A 19,559-nucleotide genomic window follows, 5' to 3' on the forward strand; every position below is an offset into this window, starting at 1 on the left:
TGCAGAAAAAGTGTGGGTGTTGAACCCTGTCACACACATCTCCCACGGGTGCGACGCCCCTGAGCAGTGGGGTTTCAGTGTCTTGCTCAGGGGCGCTATGATAGGTGGACAGGAGGATGAAACCAACAACCCTGCATTTAATAGAAGACTCAACATCCATGCCATATCTGCTTCCAGATGAATCTTTTACCAACCATACATGCTGTAGTTGTGTTTTACGCTGCAACTGACAATGTTACCACACATTTCTGGATGTGTGAACTTTCATTTTCACATCTACGCAAGTTGTTATGATAATTCTGTTGAACACTGTATGTCTGATCAATTAGACTGCTATGTCCAAAACATTTGAATATAAGACCCAGATTTCTCCATAATGTATTACTAATTTAAACTGCTGAATGGCTACACAGTACAATTGGGCTATTTATTTGGCTAAAGCTCAAAAAGTTTAACGTTGGCAGCTGGGATGAACTCCTGTATTTTGTCAGAAAATCAAACCCTGAAGGCAATGAGTCAGCACCGATGCTGTGAAGAATATAATGACACATTATTTTTGTCTTGCATTAGCAATTGCTGTAGCAGTTCTAAGACTCTTAGTCTTCTATTTACGGTTTCAAACAAACAAAAAGAAAGTAAAGCTGCCACTAATACTGCATTACGATGCAAGTTGATTTTCATAAAATGAACAGAACTAATGGCTGAGAGCATGGAAGAAAATCTAATATATTCTAAAATGTGAATTGCTTAAAAATGTAATCAGTATTATGAAATAAATGGGATTTATTGTAAAACACTTTCACCTTCAGCTAACCTCAATTTTATATCCTTGTGAAGACTTTTGCTCTACATACAGAAGGTTCAGGAATGTTAGAACACACACACATACTTTCCAGTGTTGATTGTGCACCGGTGAAAAGACGAGACAGTGATGTAACTTGACAGCTCTAAGACAAATACAAACAGATGGATCACTAATTCAGATGGATCACTGAATGCCCTTGAATGATTTGGATTCCATTTAGGTAAGATAGTTCATCAGCATTTAGGAATGATATAATAAAGACAAAGCTCAGTATGTTTTCATATAACTATAATGTCAGACAAGCAAGCCCTCACCTGCCTGCCTGTGGCTGAAATGTAACACTAAATGTAACTGCAAAATTGTAAAATCCACTAAAAGATCAGTGCAGAGCAGCTACTTCCCGCAGTTTCTTGTTTGACCAAACAGCAATGAAACACTAAATGACAAGAGAAAGATATGGAAAAGATTCTTTACTTGGATTGAAATGCAGCTGTCAGGAAAATGATTTAACTTTTAAAGTCCAGATATGTAATTTCCATGTACACCGACCAATGGGTTTCTTTTGTAAACATTTCAGTATTGAAGATGTTATATATCTTTAAATTAAAGCAGGGGGACCAAACCTATTCCATTTCAAAATGATGTGTCAGTCAAGCTTCAGTCAAAACTCAAACATACCAAGCAACCATCGAGAAACCCATGGTCATTCACACAATAAATGCTGCCATGGCAACTAGCATGAGTCACGCTGTTTATTTATCCCACAAATTATCTAGACATGTGTTAGACAGTACCTGTGTGTGTGTGTGTGTGTGCGTGTGTAGTCTCCACTGTTTGTTGTATAAGACAATAAAAAGGCTCTGAAAGCTTGGGTAAGGGAGAGCATAAAAGTGCTGTAATAGTAAAACTATTATCCACCTTTGAAATCTTTAAAATTTCCAGATGTTCATGTGAAGTGTTGTTCACTAAAAACCACTCTGTGTTTGGTTTCCCTTCGGTTCCCTTTAACAATAGCAATATTCATGTTCATGAGTGTACCTTCTTAGAGCCGTTTGTTACACCTCAAATCTGTAAAATAAAAGTCCTTAGGATTGTCACACTCTCAGAGAATATTAACAGGGTTAGGGTTAATATATTCATAGTTTAGTGATAAAGTGCCATATATGCAGCGGCCCGGGTTTGAGTCCGACCTGCGGCCCTTTGCCGCATGTCGTCCCCTCTCTCTCTGCCCCCCTTTCCTGTCTCTCTACAGTTATCTCTATCAAATAAAGGCATAAAAGGCCAAAAAAATAATACTCTAAAATGTATACAGTGTCAAAACTAAATAAACATGTTTAAAATGACATATTATACATAGTTTTGTCTTCGGCCTTGTGAATATTTGATGACCAATGCTTTGGATGGACTGCTTATGTCACAGATAAAAGGAGATCTGGTCGCGAAAAGGAGTAAAGGTAGTATCTGTACTATAACACCAGATCTGATGTAACACCCCCTTTGACAAGCCTCAACATAAAAACCTGGCCTGGCTGTTTAGAGTTAGAGGTGTGGTGTGTCATCAGACTTCTCAGGAGGGAACATCCCATTACAGATGTTTCATAGTTAAAATACATCCTGAAGAGTCGACAGGAGGTTCTGCCATAAGCAGGTACTGGTAGATAGGAGACGGTTGAATGGCAGCTGTGTGTTCTCTAACTTCATAGTTTGCTCAAAGTTTCTTTCATTTAAAATCCAATCAATATAAATGCAACCACAAAGCACCTTCAACAACACAGACAGCTTTGTAACAATGTTCTGTAGAGGGAGCAAAGGGTGGCAAAGAAAACAAAAACAGCATCTGTAGGCCCAAGAATGCAAAACTGCCCAAGAATGTTTGGAGTTGAATTAATGAGCAATTTAAATAAAATCAAGGTAGTTATTTTTTTTAACAGAATGATCTAAAATAGACCATGAATTTAAGTATTAACAAACACAAGGTATATTTGAGTTTAGTAAATCAGACTGGATCCAGACTGTATATGATAATGATCTGGATTTACATAAAGAACATAGCTTTACAAAAAGCTTTTACACTGACTCCACTCCAATTGTTAAGACTTGGAATTTAGACAAATAACTTGTTCACACTCTGTAAAGATTGTGAAGACTTGAACCATCTCTCCACATATAACACATTTGTATGCAGGTAAATTAGCACTGCACCAAAAAAAAATCATATGTATCTGCCTTGTTGCTGCAATACTGAAAGGATGAATTCAATTCTTTTACCTCATTAACAATAAGCATTTACTACAATAAAACTATATTTGCACAGGTTCTCACTGCGCTGCATGCTGTACTTTTTCTCTGTCTACTGTTAACAATCCAAAATATAAGATATAGTAACGCACAACAGGACAGGCAGACAGGAGGACAGACAGGACAGACACGTGTTGACCTGTAGGGACACCTGCTGATGCCACCTGGGTGCCCTGAGAGCGAAGCAAGAGATAGGATGAGTTATAGCGCTCTCATGTCAGATTACACTCCACATTCATCACACAATGGAGGACAGACATTAAGAGAATTCCACAAACCAATAGTTTGTCAGATGAGCAGGAAGACAGGGAGGTACAGAATTTATATATACTTTATTACATTAGTCCATGTCAGCTAAAGTGAAGCTAGCACAAAGGTTAGCAGGTCAGGTGTCTTTGCCCTCCTCGACAGACAGGCACACTTCCTTAGCGTTCACAATCTCCATCTTCTCCTCAGAATATTTTGAAAGCTCCTTCTTATATATAAGGATTTTAAGGCCTTTAAGGTCAATATAGGTATCAGCCTCAAAGATACTGTTTCATCGGGCAATAAGGCTTTGCAACTGTTTGCTTGGATTGATCACAAATGACAGCAATGCTACCTGCACCAGCAACTTACTGAAGCTTTATATTTAGCCATATTCCGTAGACAAAAATGGGAATTGGGTTATGCTCCAGGAGCTGTTTGATGACACTAAAAAACTGGGTCACTATTGGAATCCATTGCAACTGTTGTGAATCCAAGCTAATTACAACTGCCACCTTCTGTGAAGGGTTAAGATCCAAACTTTTCAGAGCGACCTTACAAGCCTACGGCGAGTATTAATACTTTAGTACAAGTATTCCTTTAAGACACTAACTGTAGAGCCTGGAAGCCTTCTGAGCAAGTTAGCTCTACCCTCTAAGTACCTAGGTAACCTGCAGAGACAAACGTGCAGAAAAGCAGACATGTACAACAATACCAGCAGACAAACAAGCAGCCAAATCTTCAGACTGACAGCCATAGAGACAGACAGGCAGCTGTGGAAGGTCTGATCAGCAGCAAGGCAGCAGCCCAAGAACAGGCCTGTGAGGCTATAGCTGTGGTATTCAGCAAGTGTGGGCAAGGAGCGGACTGTCAGCTATGAGCACGAAGAAGCAGACGGAAAGAGGTGGAAGGAAATGGCACTGAGACAGAGCTGAAAGTGAAAATTGAGAGGGATAAAGAACAGAGGGGTGAAGAGAGGAACCCAGGGAAAACAAGAGGACAGCTGTCTTATTGATTTTAATACTTAAATTAAAAAAACATCTAATACTTCCATCAAATGTGACTCATCATCTCCAGAAATAGTACATGTATTTGCACAGTACTGTCAGAGCAGGTAAATGATCCACTGTTCTGAGACTAACAGATAAATAAACCTATTTTCATATCAGGGATTTTTTCTATATTAAACTCAAGACTGGTGCTGAATTCATAATTCGTGTAGCATAGAAAAGAAAAAAAGACACCATGGAAGAGAAAATTGGAAAATTTCTAGGAACTAAATCAATGTAATATCATCCTACACATCTCACATATTTTATTTAAATCATTATATGTCATAATGTTTTAATAAGGAGGAAAAGAAGACAGAGAAGGAAAAATACAGCCAAATAGTGTCCACAGATCGAAGAGAGTAATGAGAAAAGGCGATGGAGAGAAAAAAACTGTTCAAACAGCCATAGTCAAGAGAAAAAAGCAGAAAGCTGATGAAAAAAAGGGAGCTGGAGGGGATGACGATGAGATTGTGTTGGAGGAGTGTGTGTTTATTTGTGTGTGTTGGTGTTTGCGTGTCGGTGATGTTCAATAAAGACAGCAAAGGAAGGAGCGGTGGTAGGGCCTGATCATATAAAATAAAAAAAAGCGTTTTATCACTGGTTGGGCTCCTCTCTCCCCCATCTGTCCCCTTTAGCCTGAAGCCAGTTAGAGCAGTTTGGACAAATAGCAGGTGACTCACACCAACACACACACACACACTTCAGACAAGGGCTGCATGTTATTGGAAACAAATTCTACACATATATATAATTTCACCAGATACATCCAGTGTGTTATTCATGCACAGATATAATTAACAATCATCATTTTTCATCATTTGGGTTGTAGCTTCTTCTAACAAAACAAAACCCCATCTTACTTCTACCACTCTTCGGCCCTCAACTACCCTTCCAGAAATAAGCTTGGCCTCATCCACTGTCATCCGCATGGACAAGTGGACAGAGAACAGGTGGAGAGGTGTTTGGGAAAAACATTTCTTAATAAACTTTACACATGGAGGTATGTGTCACAGTTGTGTTATTTATATTTAATTTACAATTTCTAACAATGCATGCTTAATCTGGGAGATGGAAGATAAACAGGACACGACTGAGAATGTGAAAACACTCAAAGTCAAGCAACATGAATGAATAGTGAATAGTCATATCACTAAACAACCCCTAAACTTCACAGTAAAACTGACCAATGAATGAGATTGGACCAAAACAGAAGTGGTTAGCGAAATCTGCTTGCTTTACTAATTTATGCTGTTATTTGCACTGAAAGGACAAAGACTTCCATGTGATGATGGATGGAAAGATGAGGGAGATAAGGAATGTTGGTTTAGTGGATTTGTACTAAAACCTAATGAATTTGGTGGCTAAATACTTTTCACTCACAACACAATGCAGAATTATTTAATATTTGCTCACGTTTTCAGCAAGGTTTGTAATTATTATTCCTCCAGCTCATAAATTACATCAACGTAAAAACTGATTGTAATATTCAAACATGTTTAACATTATCTCTGCAAGCCAGTTGTCTGGGTGAGACTATCAGGATCTATTTTACAATAGGGGCTTATAGAGCTTTTGGAGCCAGCCTCTAGTGGCTGTTGTTGGCATACATCATTTTGGGTTCCACCAACCTTAAATATAGAAAGTAAACTCAATTCAAACTGAATGTTCTCCTTGTTTTCCTCTCTCTCTCCTTCCTTTACTCCCCCTGAATATTTTCAACATTTTCTGACACTTGGCCAAACGGTGACTCTAACTGCCAGAGCCGAGGCAGAGGCCACACGACATGACGTACCACAGGATCTTTGACAAATATCACCAACTGTTACTATGTTGGTCGCAGTCAGACCATGCTCTCTTCCACTAATGGCCTAACTGCCTCCTCCAGTGACAGCTTCTGCTGCTCGACGTCTTTATATTTAAATGTAACTCTGTTACAACTTGGACTTAGACTTGACAGTGTGTGTGTGAGAGAGTGAGTGGAGGCAAGAGAGAGACAAACAGAAAGGAGAGAGAAAGATGAAGAAACACAGACACACACACACACAGGTACATTTCACACAAATTTAATAGCTTCTGACTTTATTACAGAACTGGTTCTATATTTTGGAACTTTTTTACAACATTACAACAATTTACAACTAAATCAAATTTATTGCCATTTTCTGTGTGAGATTTGTGTTCACATCACTGTTTGCCAACGTCTACGCAATATAGGACTGTATTTATTTTTAGAATTAAGGAAGAATTGCCAGTTTTTTTTTATGTAGAAGTTGAACCCTTCAATTATCTTCACGAATGTAACTCCTATAAAAACATATTGATTTGGATGTTAGTATAGTCTATTTCAAATGTTGAGAGTGTCGTCTGCAGAAAATGTACATGCTTGTGGTAATAAACATTTAAAAAATATATAGTTATTAGACTGGTAGGACTGACAGGAAGTGACAGATGTAGAACAAAGCAACAGAAGAAGGCTGATGCAGAGTACACCCAAGCAGCAGTAATGAGCCAAAAAAAAAAGATTTTTAGGGAAGTCATAGCTGTAATTATGTCAGGGTTTTGGATCAGATCCTTTTGGACTCGTTGCTCGCCTCCTCCCTCCCTCCCTCCCTCCCTCCAGTCTGCCATCGCTCTCTCTGCTTTGACTCATCTTGTGCAGTGAGTGCAAACACAGCCGGTGAAGTCTAGCACCCATTTTAAAACATCTGTCGATCCGTAAGTGTTCTCACAGAGAAATGGCTGACATCAGATCTGTCACATTTGCAGAAGCATCACTAGAACATCTTGATCATCAGAAAAGTGTTGATTAGAGAAGAAGCTGTCTCTATTCTGTACATATAATGAAAAGGATGAAGAAAGGATGTTTAATTGGGACTTTTTTCATAATTGTTACACAGGTTTAATCCAAGCTATTGAATTTGAAAGATTGTTTTTTCCAATGCCGCTGCAAACAAGCTTTAAAAAATGCCTGACCACTAGACCTGGTCTTGATCTTTAGTTAAGAACCACTAAAAACCATCAAATCACCGGGTTGCAGAAAGTGAACTGGATAGCACCCAGTCAACAGGTTTAACTAATCCGAAGAAGTCAGTAAGAGTTGGGGGTGCTAAGAAAAATTCAGACAGGCTGCACAACATTTGTGGTTTTTGCATTATCTGAAAGGCCGAGATCATTCATATTACCATTTAATTGAATATTTTAGAATGTTTTAAACTACAACAGACAGCAAACATGAACATCAACATACTGCAGCCACAGCAACTACACACTCAAGAACACTAATGCATGAGAGCTGCTAGGAGAGGAAGAGGGAATGAGGCAGTGTATGGATGCGGGCGATAACCAGGTTATCATCGTTTATAATAATGCAGGACAGTGAGGATGCAGCCATTTCATAGCCTACAGGAGGCGAGCGTATATGTGGATCCACTGACGCACAACCCGCAGAGCAGCTCTTATTATTTTAGGAGGTGCTGTAGACCCCTCAGCACCCCTACTTCCCTCATTGATGAATGATGATGAAGTTAACTATTAATCAACATCCTAAAGAACAATATTCTGATTCTGAACCAAAAGACTGAAATCTAATCATTAATCCTCACAGGATCTTTAATTGTGTGGCATCTCCTCGTGTCTGACTCTTTCCTCCCAATCCATCAAAATCTGATTTTGAGTCTTACACTTTAGGGTCCTTCTTGCACCTTGTAACAACTAAAACACATTTTTAATCCTCTTACGTTGGCTGTTGCCACATCTCAACTTCCCCATGAGACCAATAAAATTTCATCTAATCTGAAGTCTGATGCTGCCACACTGGTTACACGGCTCAGATCCCACGTGAAAAAATCGGTAATTGCATGAAACCTCAGACAGGATTAAAAGGACCCCAGGACATCAAAGTTAACTTACCATACTGTAGGCTAAGTAATGTCAGGTAGAAGGGGAGAAAATTCCTGACAGGATTGTCAAGTTTCTGCCATCTGGAGGGAGAAAATCACCAATCACCAAACCTCTGCTGGCAAGGTCTGGTGCTACTGAGAGAAGAATAAAATCCCCATTTAGAGGATTCAGGCTGTAATTACATGGAAAGTGCTGAGGTGATGAAGGGAAATGAGATCTGCATTGAAGAGAAAGCTCAAGTTCTATTGCAAATGTTGAGATTTTTTCTGTCTTCCTTGTTCTGAACACAAAAATACAAACTTAAGTGTACAAGGACACCCTGCAAAAAAACCTGACTACAGACAGGTGAAGACAAAATAAATGAGCTGAGGCTGATTGATATGCACTAATGAGTAGATTTAGAAAAAAAAAGATTTGAACTGCTAAGTATTTTTCCCATTGTGAAGATTTCAGAGTAGAAGCTGTAATTTGGGTTTGAGATGGCGGCTAACCGTCTGCCAGAAGTCCCATCTGCACCATCATTAACACCATTCCTCCATTTCAAGGCTTCAAAACACAACACCACTCACACAAAGGGACACATCACATTTTCAAAAGTTGCAAAGGAACACGGCACAAAATCTGTCCAAACACGGTGAGGTAAACATTGAGTGTTTATGCTACAGGATTTTATTTCGACAAAATGTTTATTGATTTGTTTTTGTTTTGATGCAGGGAAACGACAGAAATGATCATTGCTGTTAAGTGTTTCCAATATTTATCATCCGCTATATACATTCATAGGGGTACAACAGTGCTACTAGGATTTGCATGAAAGAGAAAGAGAAATAGTTAGGAGACTCAGGCTTACCTTGTAGTTTACTTGTTTAATGTTTTTTCCTTGTGGTGTCTGATTGTGCACCTCAGCACGGGTGCTTACAATCACTTTCAAAATGATAATAGCCTTGTTTACCACACTCGTCTCTTGACTCACTTCCTGATTGTTGCAGGCTCTCACTTGAATTCCCTTTTTCGTACCATTTCATTTCCTTTCCCTCCATTTTCTCCAGAACGAGGCTCAATGATAATTGCTGTGTAAGGCCTTCTCCCTTCTTCAAATGTGCGAAAGTAATAGTAGAACATCATGAAATTTCTGAGTTTCCAAAATGGACAGACAGAACGGGGGAACTGTCTTCGATTTACAGGGTGACTCAAGCAGGGAATACAACCATTTGTGACAAAACTCGAAGGACTCTTCAGCTTCCACTTACCCGTTTTTGTTGTGCCATTGCTCTTGTTTTTCTCATTCAAAATCTCCGTCTGAAAAAGGTCACGCTATTAAAATGCTTCATGTATCAGTGTCGCAGTGATCCTTTTAAAACTTTCTTCACAAAGAGAAGGTGTCTGCATCCTGGAGAACTCAGAACAGACTTGTCTGCAGTGCTGTCTTCTCCAATTTGTAAAAAAGCTGTTCTTGGTTACAGGACATATTTCTTACTTCCCTTTCGGAGTTGTTCTTGAAGAATGACAGGTTGTCATCCTGGCATGGCAATTCAAAACATTCTTCCTCTTGTTAAACAGAAGGGGTCTTGAATCCAGACGACCAGAGACTTGCGACAGACGGATGCGTCAATCTTTTCCGTTTCAGTGTTTCTGTTCACCTGGTTTGCCTCCTGTTTCCCTGCCATGGATCTTACCTTCTGAGATCTCGTTGTTCTCCTCAGTGACACGGCTGTCTTGTGTCCTCTGGGACTGAACTACCTCGACGCCCGATCTCTGAGCTGGTAGAAATAACACATAATGCAGTAATATACATTAGTTATGGAGAGGAGAAGAGAAACACAGAAACTTGACCGCAATGTATATCAATCAGATTCACAACAGCCAAAAGAAATACATTAAATGTTAAGGAAACTGAAACTGAATATTGTTAAAATCACAAGAATAGCATAGACCAGAATAGATATCATTAATCATAATAACAAATTGAAAACATTAGTACATTTAGGCTTTTACGTAAGACACAAGCCAAGTGGCAGCAACTGAAAAACAACATCAAAACCTTGCTTACTGTGATCAATTAGCCACAGTGTGATTAAAGTTTAGGTCCTGGTGAGCCTGAGGATCTCACTGAATCAACACTCATCTCAACTCTCCTAATACTAGTTGGCTCCTCATTATTTTATTTTGGCACCCTTATTGGAAGACTTGTCAAAACTGAAATATCAGCTAGTTCATTTTCTGATCCCTCCCTCAAAAGTGACAATAGTGAGGGTATGATTTTCAAAATGACACCAGGTCCGCCTTGGCTTGATGTTTGACTGTCAGTGGGGAGTTTTTAGAAAAGTAAACAGCAGCAATGATTGTTGTTTAAATGTCACCCACATTTAGATTTAGACTTCATAGGTGCTGCTATACAGTGTTTTCCATCCAGTGGTGAAACACCAACAAAACATTTGTCAGCACAGGAGATCACGCAATTAAGGACACAGTAATATCTTTTATTTTTTAAGAGCAGCATGATATTCTTAATGCTGAGTCAAAGGGCTTTTCCACCCTGGCATGAATAAATGTCTGGAGGACACACTCGGCACCTGTGGATTTCTCCAGCAGGAATCCTGTTTAAAAGCTCTATGTGTATTTCTTTTTTCCTGACAAGTAAATACCAGCAGGTTGCTGAATGTCAGTGACCGAAGCAAAGTAAACATCTCACTTGGCACATTTCTGCTTTCCTAACCACAGCAGTAAGCTGAAGCATGCTGTTGTTTTGGTTTGTTTTGTTGCTTCGCTCAACTTGTCTTACACTCCATCATACACCAACTACACAGCTTAAACCAAATTAACTAAATAATAATAGGTGTCACTGAACAATGGAGGTTACATTGTTACTACATATCACACATATAGTACTGCTGTTTCTCTCTACACCTTTAAACTTTAAAGCATATTGCTTTCATGGTCACACCCCAATCAGTGATGTCACAGCAGGTATTCTGCCAATCATAGCTGATAAAAACACCCGCTGTGACATCACTGATTGCAACCAGTGCAGCTTGATGTCAGCAGCAGTTTTCTGTCATGTGTGATTCAATGTGGCTGCCACCTTTTACACCAGTAAGTCTGAAGGTCGTTCACTTACTTCTCAAGTTCAGTTCATTTTACATTTACAACTACTTTTAATTATGTGTTGCAACTTATGTAAACCCTCAATCTGAAGACTGCCTGAGCATTTCTGGAACAACTGGTAGCATCAATCTAATACTGCTCGTATCAGCCTTTACAAACACTTATCAGGGCAGTCATATTAATGAGGGTTGATGATTTGCCTCAGTGAAAGTCCTTACCTTCATGTTTAGCCTGAAGTGGCTTGCTCTGCTGTTTTCCACTGAGTGCAATTATCTTAAAGTTGTATTCTTTAGAGGGGTCAAAGTCCTCGATGAGCAGCTTTGCTTCCTTCTTAGACACCTGAACTTCCTTCTGTTCTCCACCTGTTCCAGGGTAAGAGAAGAACAAACACTCAGCAGCGGAAGTCTGATGATTAGAGAGAAGAAATGGTTGCTGGTTTAAATCCTGACCTTACAAGGGAATCAGTTCAAAGATCAATTCAGTTATTGATTTAATAGGGAGAACTTGGCTATGAAACAAACCCATGTCTTTATGGCTGTCAGTTTAAGGTTGCATTCACACCCAGCATGGTTGGTCAAGATTCTTTGAGATCAAGTAACACCTGAATTCTGAGGCTGAAGACCTACTGAAAGCACAGCATGATACCACACAAAATTCACCCCAATTTATTTTTGACCAAATCACTTTTTTTCGGATCATCGGATTCCCAATGACGTGGGAGTCCCTGGCCTCCAGTATTACACATACACATACAAGTGCTGCTTGGCAGAACTTCACATAACATGTGGGGGAGAAGTGCAGGTTGCTGACTGACAAAATATTTGCTTATATTAAAGAGTAACTTAAAAAGCCCTGAAAATCTTTTTTTGCTGACCTGCATCGGTTTAACTTGTCACCCTGCTGCAGTGATATCCAGGATAAAGTTACATCACGTTTGGGTCTGGTTATAGATGCAGCTCCCCACGATTCTCAACACTGCTTTTCAGCCTGTTTCAGCCTAAGTTACTGTTTAAAAGACAAAGCAGGCATTTTTCCCTTTTAAGTATCAAACAAAATCTGAATTTATCTGAAAAACTGAATTCATCCTGCTAACATATATAATAATAATGAAGGAATGTGTCACCCAGTGCAAAGGTTTTTGGACAACAATGGAGGTGTATGGCACAGTAGAATAAGACGGATGTTGGAAGGATGAACTCATCATTGCTTTCAGTATCTTCAGGAGAACTGTTGTTCTTAATAAAAAGATAAAATGAACACCAACATTCTGCTTTAAATATGTTTGGAAACACAAACGCAAAGCCAGTACAAACTCTTAATTGTCTTTTATTCTACTTCCATTGAACCTCTCTCCTTGCAATTAAAATTGCTGTCAGGATAACTGAATTATTGCATTGTTTTAAATGTGAAATTTCATTTGTAATTATTATTATTATATAAATTCAATAAAGGCATTTACAACATCTATTTTAGCAGCATTCAGATCTACATACTGCCAGCAAAGAACTTCAAACTTTTTAATACTGAAGGAGCAATTAAACCAATTAAACAGACTTGGGTTGCACGGAAATATCAATCTGAGAGACACCCACACAGTGAATAGTGGGAAGCAGTCTTTTTAACACCTGGCCTGCAATTAAACCCTGCTGGCCTGGAACAACACAAGGATCAATAGGAAGACAAGATAAAAAGAGACAGACAGAATATAAGGTGATGGACAACTGTTAAGAGCTGGAAAAAAGGGAAAAAAGAAAGGAAGAAGGTAAACAAATGAAGAAAAGAAGTGAAGGGAAGGCAGAAAGTCAGAAAAGTCACTTTTGTGACTTAATCCGTATTTTGTGCAAAGATTAGACAACGTAATCGCTCAAGTCAAACAAAAATACTATTTCCGACTAGAGCTGATCATAATTTTCTCACCAGAAAATCATTTTCTTGGTAATGCTTTTGTTCCACAGAGCACTCAGTATACTGAGATGAGCGCCTCCAGAAAGCACTTGTGCCAAATAAAAAGTCTCTCCATGTAGAGAAACATGCAGGTTCGATCCACAGTACTCAGTACTTTCTTGAAGAACTGGTGTTCTTTTTGGCCATAAAGACAGTTTGACTTCTGCCCCCACACTGAGAGCAGGTGCATGAATCATCGCCTTCTGTACTCTAATTGAACTGCAACGAACCACTAAAAGGCTTCTGCAAATACTTATAAAATGCTCAGATCATGTCTGTAAAGGATTTATTTTAGCCAGTGAGGCAGTGGCTTTAACTTTATTTTACAATCTATTAATTACTTGATATTTACTAGATGGTAACAAAAATTATTACAAAAAGTAATAAATAATAGTACCGCGAGAGACTATAGACTGCTCTGCATTCTCAAAAAGCCTCCAACTATTTCCAAATATGTGGAAATGTCTTCAGTTGTATTTGAAAGCTACATGATCGCTTAAACTGCACAGAGAAGAAAATGAACATTTAGAAGCCCTCTGGCATCACAAACCGAGGAGAGGAAAGATTAACTTTACAAACGCCTGAGGTGGTGTTCAGCTCATCACAGCAGCAAAGACCAGAGGGAAAACAAATAAGAACATTCAGTAAAAGTTACCAACCAAGAATGTAATCTAATAAGGAGTTTAAATAAAAATCTAATAAACCAACTAAGAGATATGTATTCAGCATTTAATCCTGCCAAATGTGCTGTGCTGTCGTAGCAGCAGAAGGTTTGGCAGAAGTCAGCGGTTTACAGATTGACTGAGAAGTGTAGATTTCTGTTTCCTGGCTTTCACAAAGTCTATCATGTTAACATATATTGACTGAGAAGTCCAAGGACATAAGATGCAAATTAGTTTAAGAGTTTTTGTGTGATTAAATTTTACTTGTTATTTTGCCTCCTGCTCAGTTCTTTTTAGTTTTGCTGCTGCTACAGAACAAATGTTCCAGTTGGGACCAATAAATCTTAAATTGTCAGTTATCAAAGCCAATTACTTTATGTAAAAATGATTGATTCAAAAATCTACTTTCCACCATCTGCTCCTGCAAAATGACTGTCAGCACAAAAACCAACATGCTATCACTCTTTTTAAAACAGGGATTCCCGTCTTAACTGTTGAACTCTTTAATTAAAAACAAAGCATTTTCTACAATTAACACATTTTTTTCAAAAAAATGTTTAAACAGTAAAGGTGAATTTAATAATAATCAGTTTGTCTTTGCAAACTGGAAGTAAAAACTGGAATGCTGCATCTGTCTGTATCTGTTTCAAACTATGACAGAGCATGAGCATCAGAAAAAAAGACAAGCTCAATGAAATCATCCGGCAGAGCTCTACAAAAACTCCCCACTGTTAAAGAAAATTAACTACCGCTCCGTCACTGCTTTTCCTCCTTCATTACACTCATGCTGTAACCAACAGCCTACAGCGAGAGGATGATCGTCACCGTCATTCACCTCCCTTGCTCAGCCCAGAAGGCACGCAGCCATCCCTGCACTTCCAGTTACTTTTAAAATCAGTTTTTTTTTCTCTCCTTTTCTTTAAAACTAAGCACTACCCAACGGCAACATGTTGCAAAGCGAGCTGTGTGGGCATGTCTCAGAAATGAGGCCATCGCACTTTGGTGAAAATGTCAAACCAATTTAAATATGTTTAAGAATATGAAAATGGCGGTAAAGTTTGCCAGCACAAGTGAAGCTACACCACTTGTCACTGTTAAACCGTAAAGCATTTACATTATGTAACAAAAGAGAAACGCTTCCCAGTGGTTCACAAGAACTCCCTGTGGTAGTGCCATAATACAGCAGCAGAAACATGTATGCCTAACACTGAAGCAACCCTTTAACAGAAAAGGAAACCAGAAGGACATGTTTTTGTTCTCTGACAGAAGCTGCAGATTTTGTCTGGATCTGTCACTATCCCTGTTTTACTTTTTATTTATCTATATCCAACATCCCTCTTTTTATTTAGTCTCTCAATGCCTCTCCAGCTCTATCCTTCATCCTGCCCTCTAGTATCTCTCTTTTATATTCCTGTGTCATTCCCTCCATCCATTCCACTCTCCCTCGCAGTGTCAGGGGATGGCTGCCTGTGCTTACTGCATCTTATCTGACATTTTCTCCATTACTGTGATCAAACAGACAGCCAAGCCATACCAAAAGCTACAGGTTTACTCCGCCGCTGGCAGAAAGCAGCACTAGTTGCAGAGGTTGACTTCACCTTCAGATTTCAGGCCACAATGGATTGGTGCATCCAGCAGTGTACAGATATATAAAAAATAAGGAGTAAAACTAAAGAGAAACAGTCTAAAGAGAAAAAGGCACCAACGCACTAAACAGATGCTCCCAAAAAGATGATTTATTACCTACATTAACAATGTTTAAACATATATTTCACTTGATGCAGGTCAGGTGTGACTCCCAGGTCAAGCCCATCAAGTGGTGAATATGTACACAGGACATATTAAGGCAGGAACAGTCTTCACTTTGTGTAGACAGGTGTATTATATCAGTTTCATTTACTAGCAACATTCCTATAATCACTTGATCTTTGTTTCACAGGGTTCAGCATTTGATTGTAATCCAGTGATTCTTTCGTTTTGTAAATCTTGTAAATTATTTGTTGCGTACATATTGACGTTATTAATGAGCTCAACTAGGGATTCACACGTGGTTGTATCAGATAAAGTCTATATATATAAACCTTCTTGGTCACATGTTGATGGAGACGTTATTGAATGAATTAAATCATCTTTTTAGAAGCATCCATTCAGTATGTGGACTGCGGATGCATTTGTCTTTATGCCTACACAATTGATATCATGTTGGGATGTGCTTACACGACCTTCAAGCACTCAGAGAAGAATAACTCTAATATTCTTTGTTTAATTCTACTAACTGAACAAGTTTAGATAATGTTAGTTTTGTAACGCAGCCAGCCGAGAGCTAAGAACCAACAACAGGGACGACAAAAATTACTAAACTTAAGTTTAACTCAACCCCATATTTCACTGTGGTATCAGACTGATGGTTCGGCAGTGATAGTGATGAAAACACCAGGCTGACACCTGTCAATCAAGAAATGTGCCTCAAAAGACACTTTTCTTAAAGCCTGAATACCTCCTCAAACTTATAATATGAAACATCTCTACATTAAAATACCTATGTTATGTTGTTGAGTTGTGTACTTACTAACAACGTTCAAACTCAGAGAAATCTGTAATATTATAACGATATATATTTGTTTTGGCCTTTAGTTGCTACAACTTATGGTGTTACCTGTAATTTGTAGAGATTCAAAGAGTCAGAGAGTGACATGAAGTTAGCAAACGTGACTAAACGTAACACAAATAAAACTGCATTTACATCGTTCATCCAGTTCCCATGATCCAACAATAATTCCCAACATCATTAAACTATGTCTTTTCATATTATACATTAAATTGTGCTCTGTGTAGTTGTAGTTGACCAATGGTGATACTGACAGAACCATATGCCAACATGTGTATGAATGCTCATGCTCATTCACAGGGGTGCGTTTTTGCCAAGTAATGCATATTGGAAAGTCATCAGTGGTACTGCCACATTGGCTTTCGTTTTTGGCAATGGTCGTGGTCAATATCCAAATGTTCGCTCCTCACATCAGTAGTAATTCCTTCCTTTCTTCCTGTCTCAGTGAGGAATCTCTGAATGAATTTTCAGAATTTCTTACTATGTGGTAACTCATCAGTTACAGTCATAACTGATCTTTCTTCTACAGTATAATGTTTCTTTATTGTACCTAGAATCCAGTGAGTGAAATAAAAGTTAAATTGATCTCCACAAACTCACTGAGGGACCCCTGCTGGGCCTCACAACTTACTTTGGAAACAGTTTTACCTGTGCTATAATTACAAGTCCTCAACTAAATGAATTCTTGAAGCTCTCCGTCATAACTGAGCAGAGGATAGTTTTTATGGCAGTACATGCAGCTGCACCTTTTCCCACAGCAATAAAATGTCTCTTTGCACTCTGAGGTCTTCCTCAATGGGAACAATAACCAAAACAAAAAGGAAAAAAAATTAAGGAACAAAAGAAATTAGAGACAAAACACATACTAAAAATGAAATAGAGAAAAACACCAAAAAATCTGTTTTAGTATTTAGAGCAATTTGTGCATTTCTGCCATTAACATCTATGCATACCCTAATTACCACAACTACTTCAACAATAACACTCTGTATCACAGTCTGTATCATCCGTGCTTTATATTCCCTATTTTGTCTCTCTGTATCCATTTTTAGCCTTTCTATGCAAATGAGGAACAGATAAAATCACTTTAATCATGAGGAAGTGTTGCCATGTACCTGTCAGTACAATGAAGTGAAACTCAGCAGTAGTAAATTAGACCATACAGATTTTATAGAAATAATAATAACACAAAAAAACATTAGGTACAAGTCTGAACGAATGCCTGTCACAACCCATTGCATGAAGGAGTTTATGTTCCACAGTTGTTGAAAGGACAATCTATTTACAGCATACACAGCTGTCTTCAGCTACCTGTTGGCCGACATTTTTCAGGTTCCAATGGAGTTTTTACTGAGTAATTCAATCACATCTTGAAAGATTCATACCCATTTGTGTTAGCGACCGCAACATTATGTTGGAAGACTAAGAGACTGTAAAAGTTACCCTCTCCTCCTTCAAATCAAAACTATGACTAACTATTTGAAGGGGTGAAAGTTAAATACTCTAATTGCACTGTAACAGCAGTGAAAAGGTCATAAAGGAAAGATATAATTACAATGTTTACCTCACAGCTATCCTGATGTCACATACCACCAGGTTACTGATAAATATATATTATATTATATTAAGTTATAGTTTGATTTATAAATGAATCAAATAAAGGCTTATGGCATTTCATCACATCAGTAAACAGTAAAAATGTCTGCAGTGCACCTGTTTTCACTAACTGCAATAAAAAACTTGGCCACAGTTTTCAAACTGAATAATACCCCTTGTGATTATAATCACAGAGCAGCTTATGAACTGTACACGTATTTACCTCAACTTTATAACTACAATTACAGTGAATCTATGAATAGAATGAATTTCTCAGTGCAATAAAACTATAACGTCAATGTGGTGAAGAATGCAGACAAACAGAAGACACAGGCAGCCAGTCATATTAAAACCAGGTCCTATGTAGCTGAACTCAGTGAGGGGCTGCATTAAACCTTCTGTACTGTTGTTGATGCTGACGTGATGGCGCAAGCCTACAAGGAGTTGTGGTGTTAGTTTATACTCAGTTACGTTCACCTGGCAAAAACATATGCAGACTAGCCCTTCAAATAAATCAGTGTTCAATATTTGCTGGAACTGCTTTAGAGAGCTGTTGATTTAACCTTTTAGATGTAGAGGCCGTACCTTGTGGTCCTATTGAACTATACTGGATAATACTGATGGTTCCAAAGTCATTGATTCAAATGGGTTACAATCCAACATCAGAAGAGTTGATGTTGATGTCTCAGGGAAACACTCCTCACATCTACTTCCAACCTCATTTGAAATACCATCTGAAGTGAATCCAATCAAGCTCCACGCTGACAGCTGAGCCTTCCACACCAACTTCACCATCGTTGAAAGGGTTTAAGTATTTTCACAAACTTGTGGAAAACAAACGTGTTGAAGTTTTCATTAATAAATCCAAAGGTGTGTGCTGCAATCAACCAGTTCCAGAGTGGGCACATCAGTGTGCTCCTGTGTGTGGTTACGTGTCTTGTTCTCTCAAAAGTGAATTATGTACCAGCATGCAGGTGAAACCCACATAAAAAGTTTGATTTGTTCTCCCTCGGGGGAAGAAGTCCAACTACTGTGCTCCTCTGTACATAACTAGAATTTTTGTGCCACCAGTAAAAGACAAACACCATTAAGTTAACATGATTTGTGAACAGACAGAAACTGTATTAACCTGAATTTGTCATTTTACAAGAACTCCCTTCGCGTTGTCTGGGTACCACATCAACACAAAAGTACTGAAGGAGGCTCTTCTTTAATGATGCATCATCCTGTGGCAATTATTGCTGAGGAATGCTTGAGCGAGGCACAAGACAACCAATCCATCACAGAGGCTGCTGTTCAGCTTCCAGGTGTGAATGTGGATAACTGTGTGAACACCAGACACG

At 38.6% G+C, this 19,559-nt stretch overlaps 1 protein-coding gene across 3 annotated transcripts in view; it reads right to left on the bottom strand.

Moving 5' to 3' along the window:
- The window catches only part of LOC118342691 (collagen alpha-1(XIV) chain), a 140,678-nt gene that overhangs the window by 107,958 nt on the left and 13,161 nt on the right, over positions 1–19,559 (bottom strand). For all 3 annotated transcript variants that reach the window (XM_035681308.1, XM_035681307.1, XM_035681309.1), the window contains 2 exons: positions 11,625–11,768; positions 9,978–10,061 (listed from right to left, as the gene is read on the bottom strand). In XM_035681308.1, the coding sequence (XP_035537201.1) occupies positions 9,978–10,061; positions 11,625–11,768 (228 nt within the window). The remainder of the gene's footprint in view (positions 1–9,977; positions 10,062–11,624; positions 11,769–19,559) is intronic.

This window comes from Morone saxatilis, unplaced genomic scaffold (genome assembly GCF_004916995.1).
Source record: "Morone saxatilis isolate NCDOM2014 unplaced genomic scaffold, NCSU_SB_2.0 Contig9, whole genome shotgun sequence".
NCBI lineage: Eukaryota > Metazoa > Chordata > Actinopteri > Moronidae > Morone > Morone saxatilis.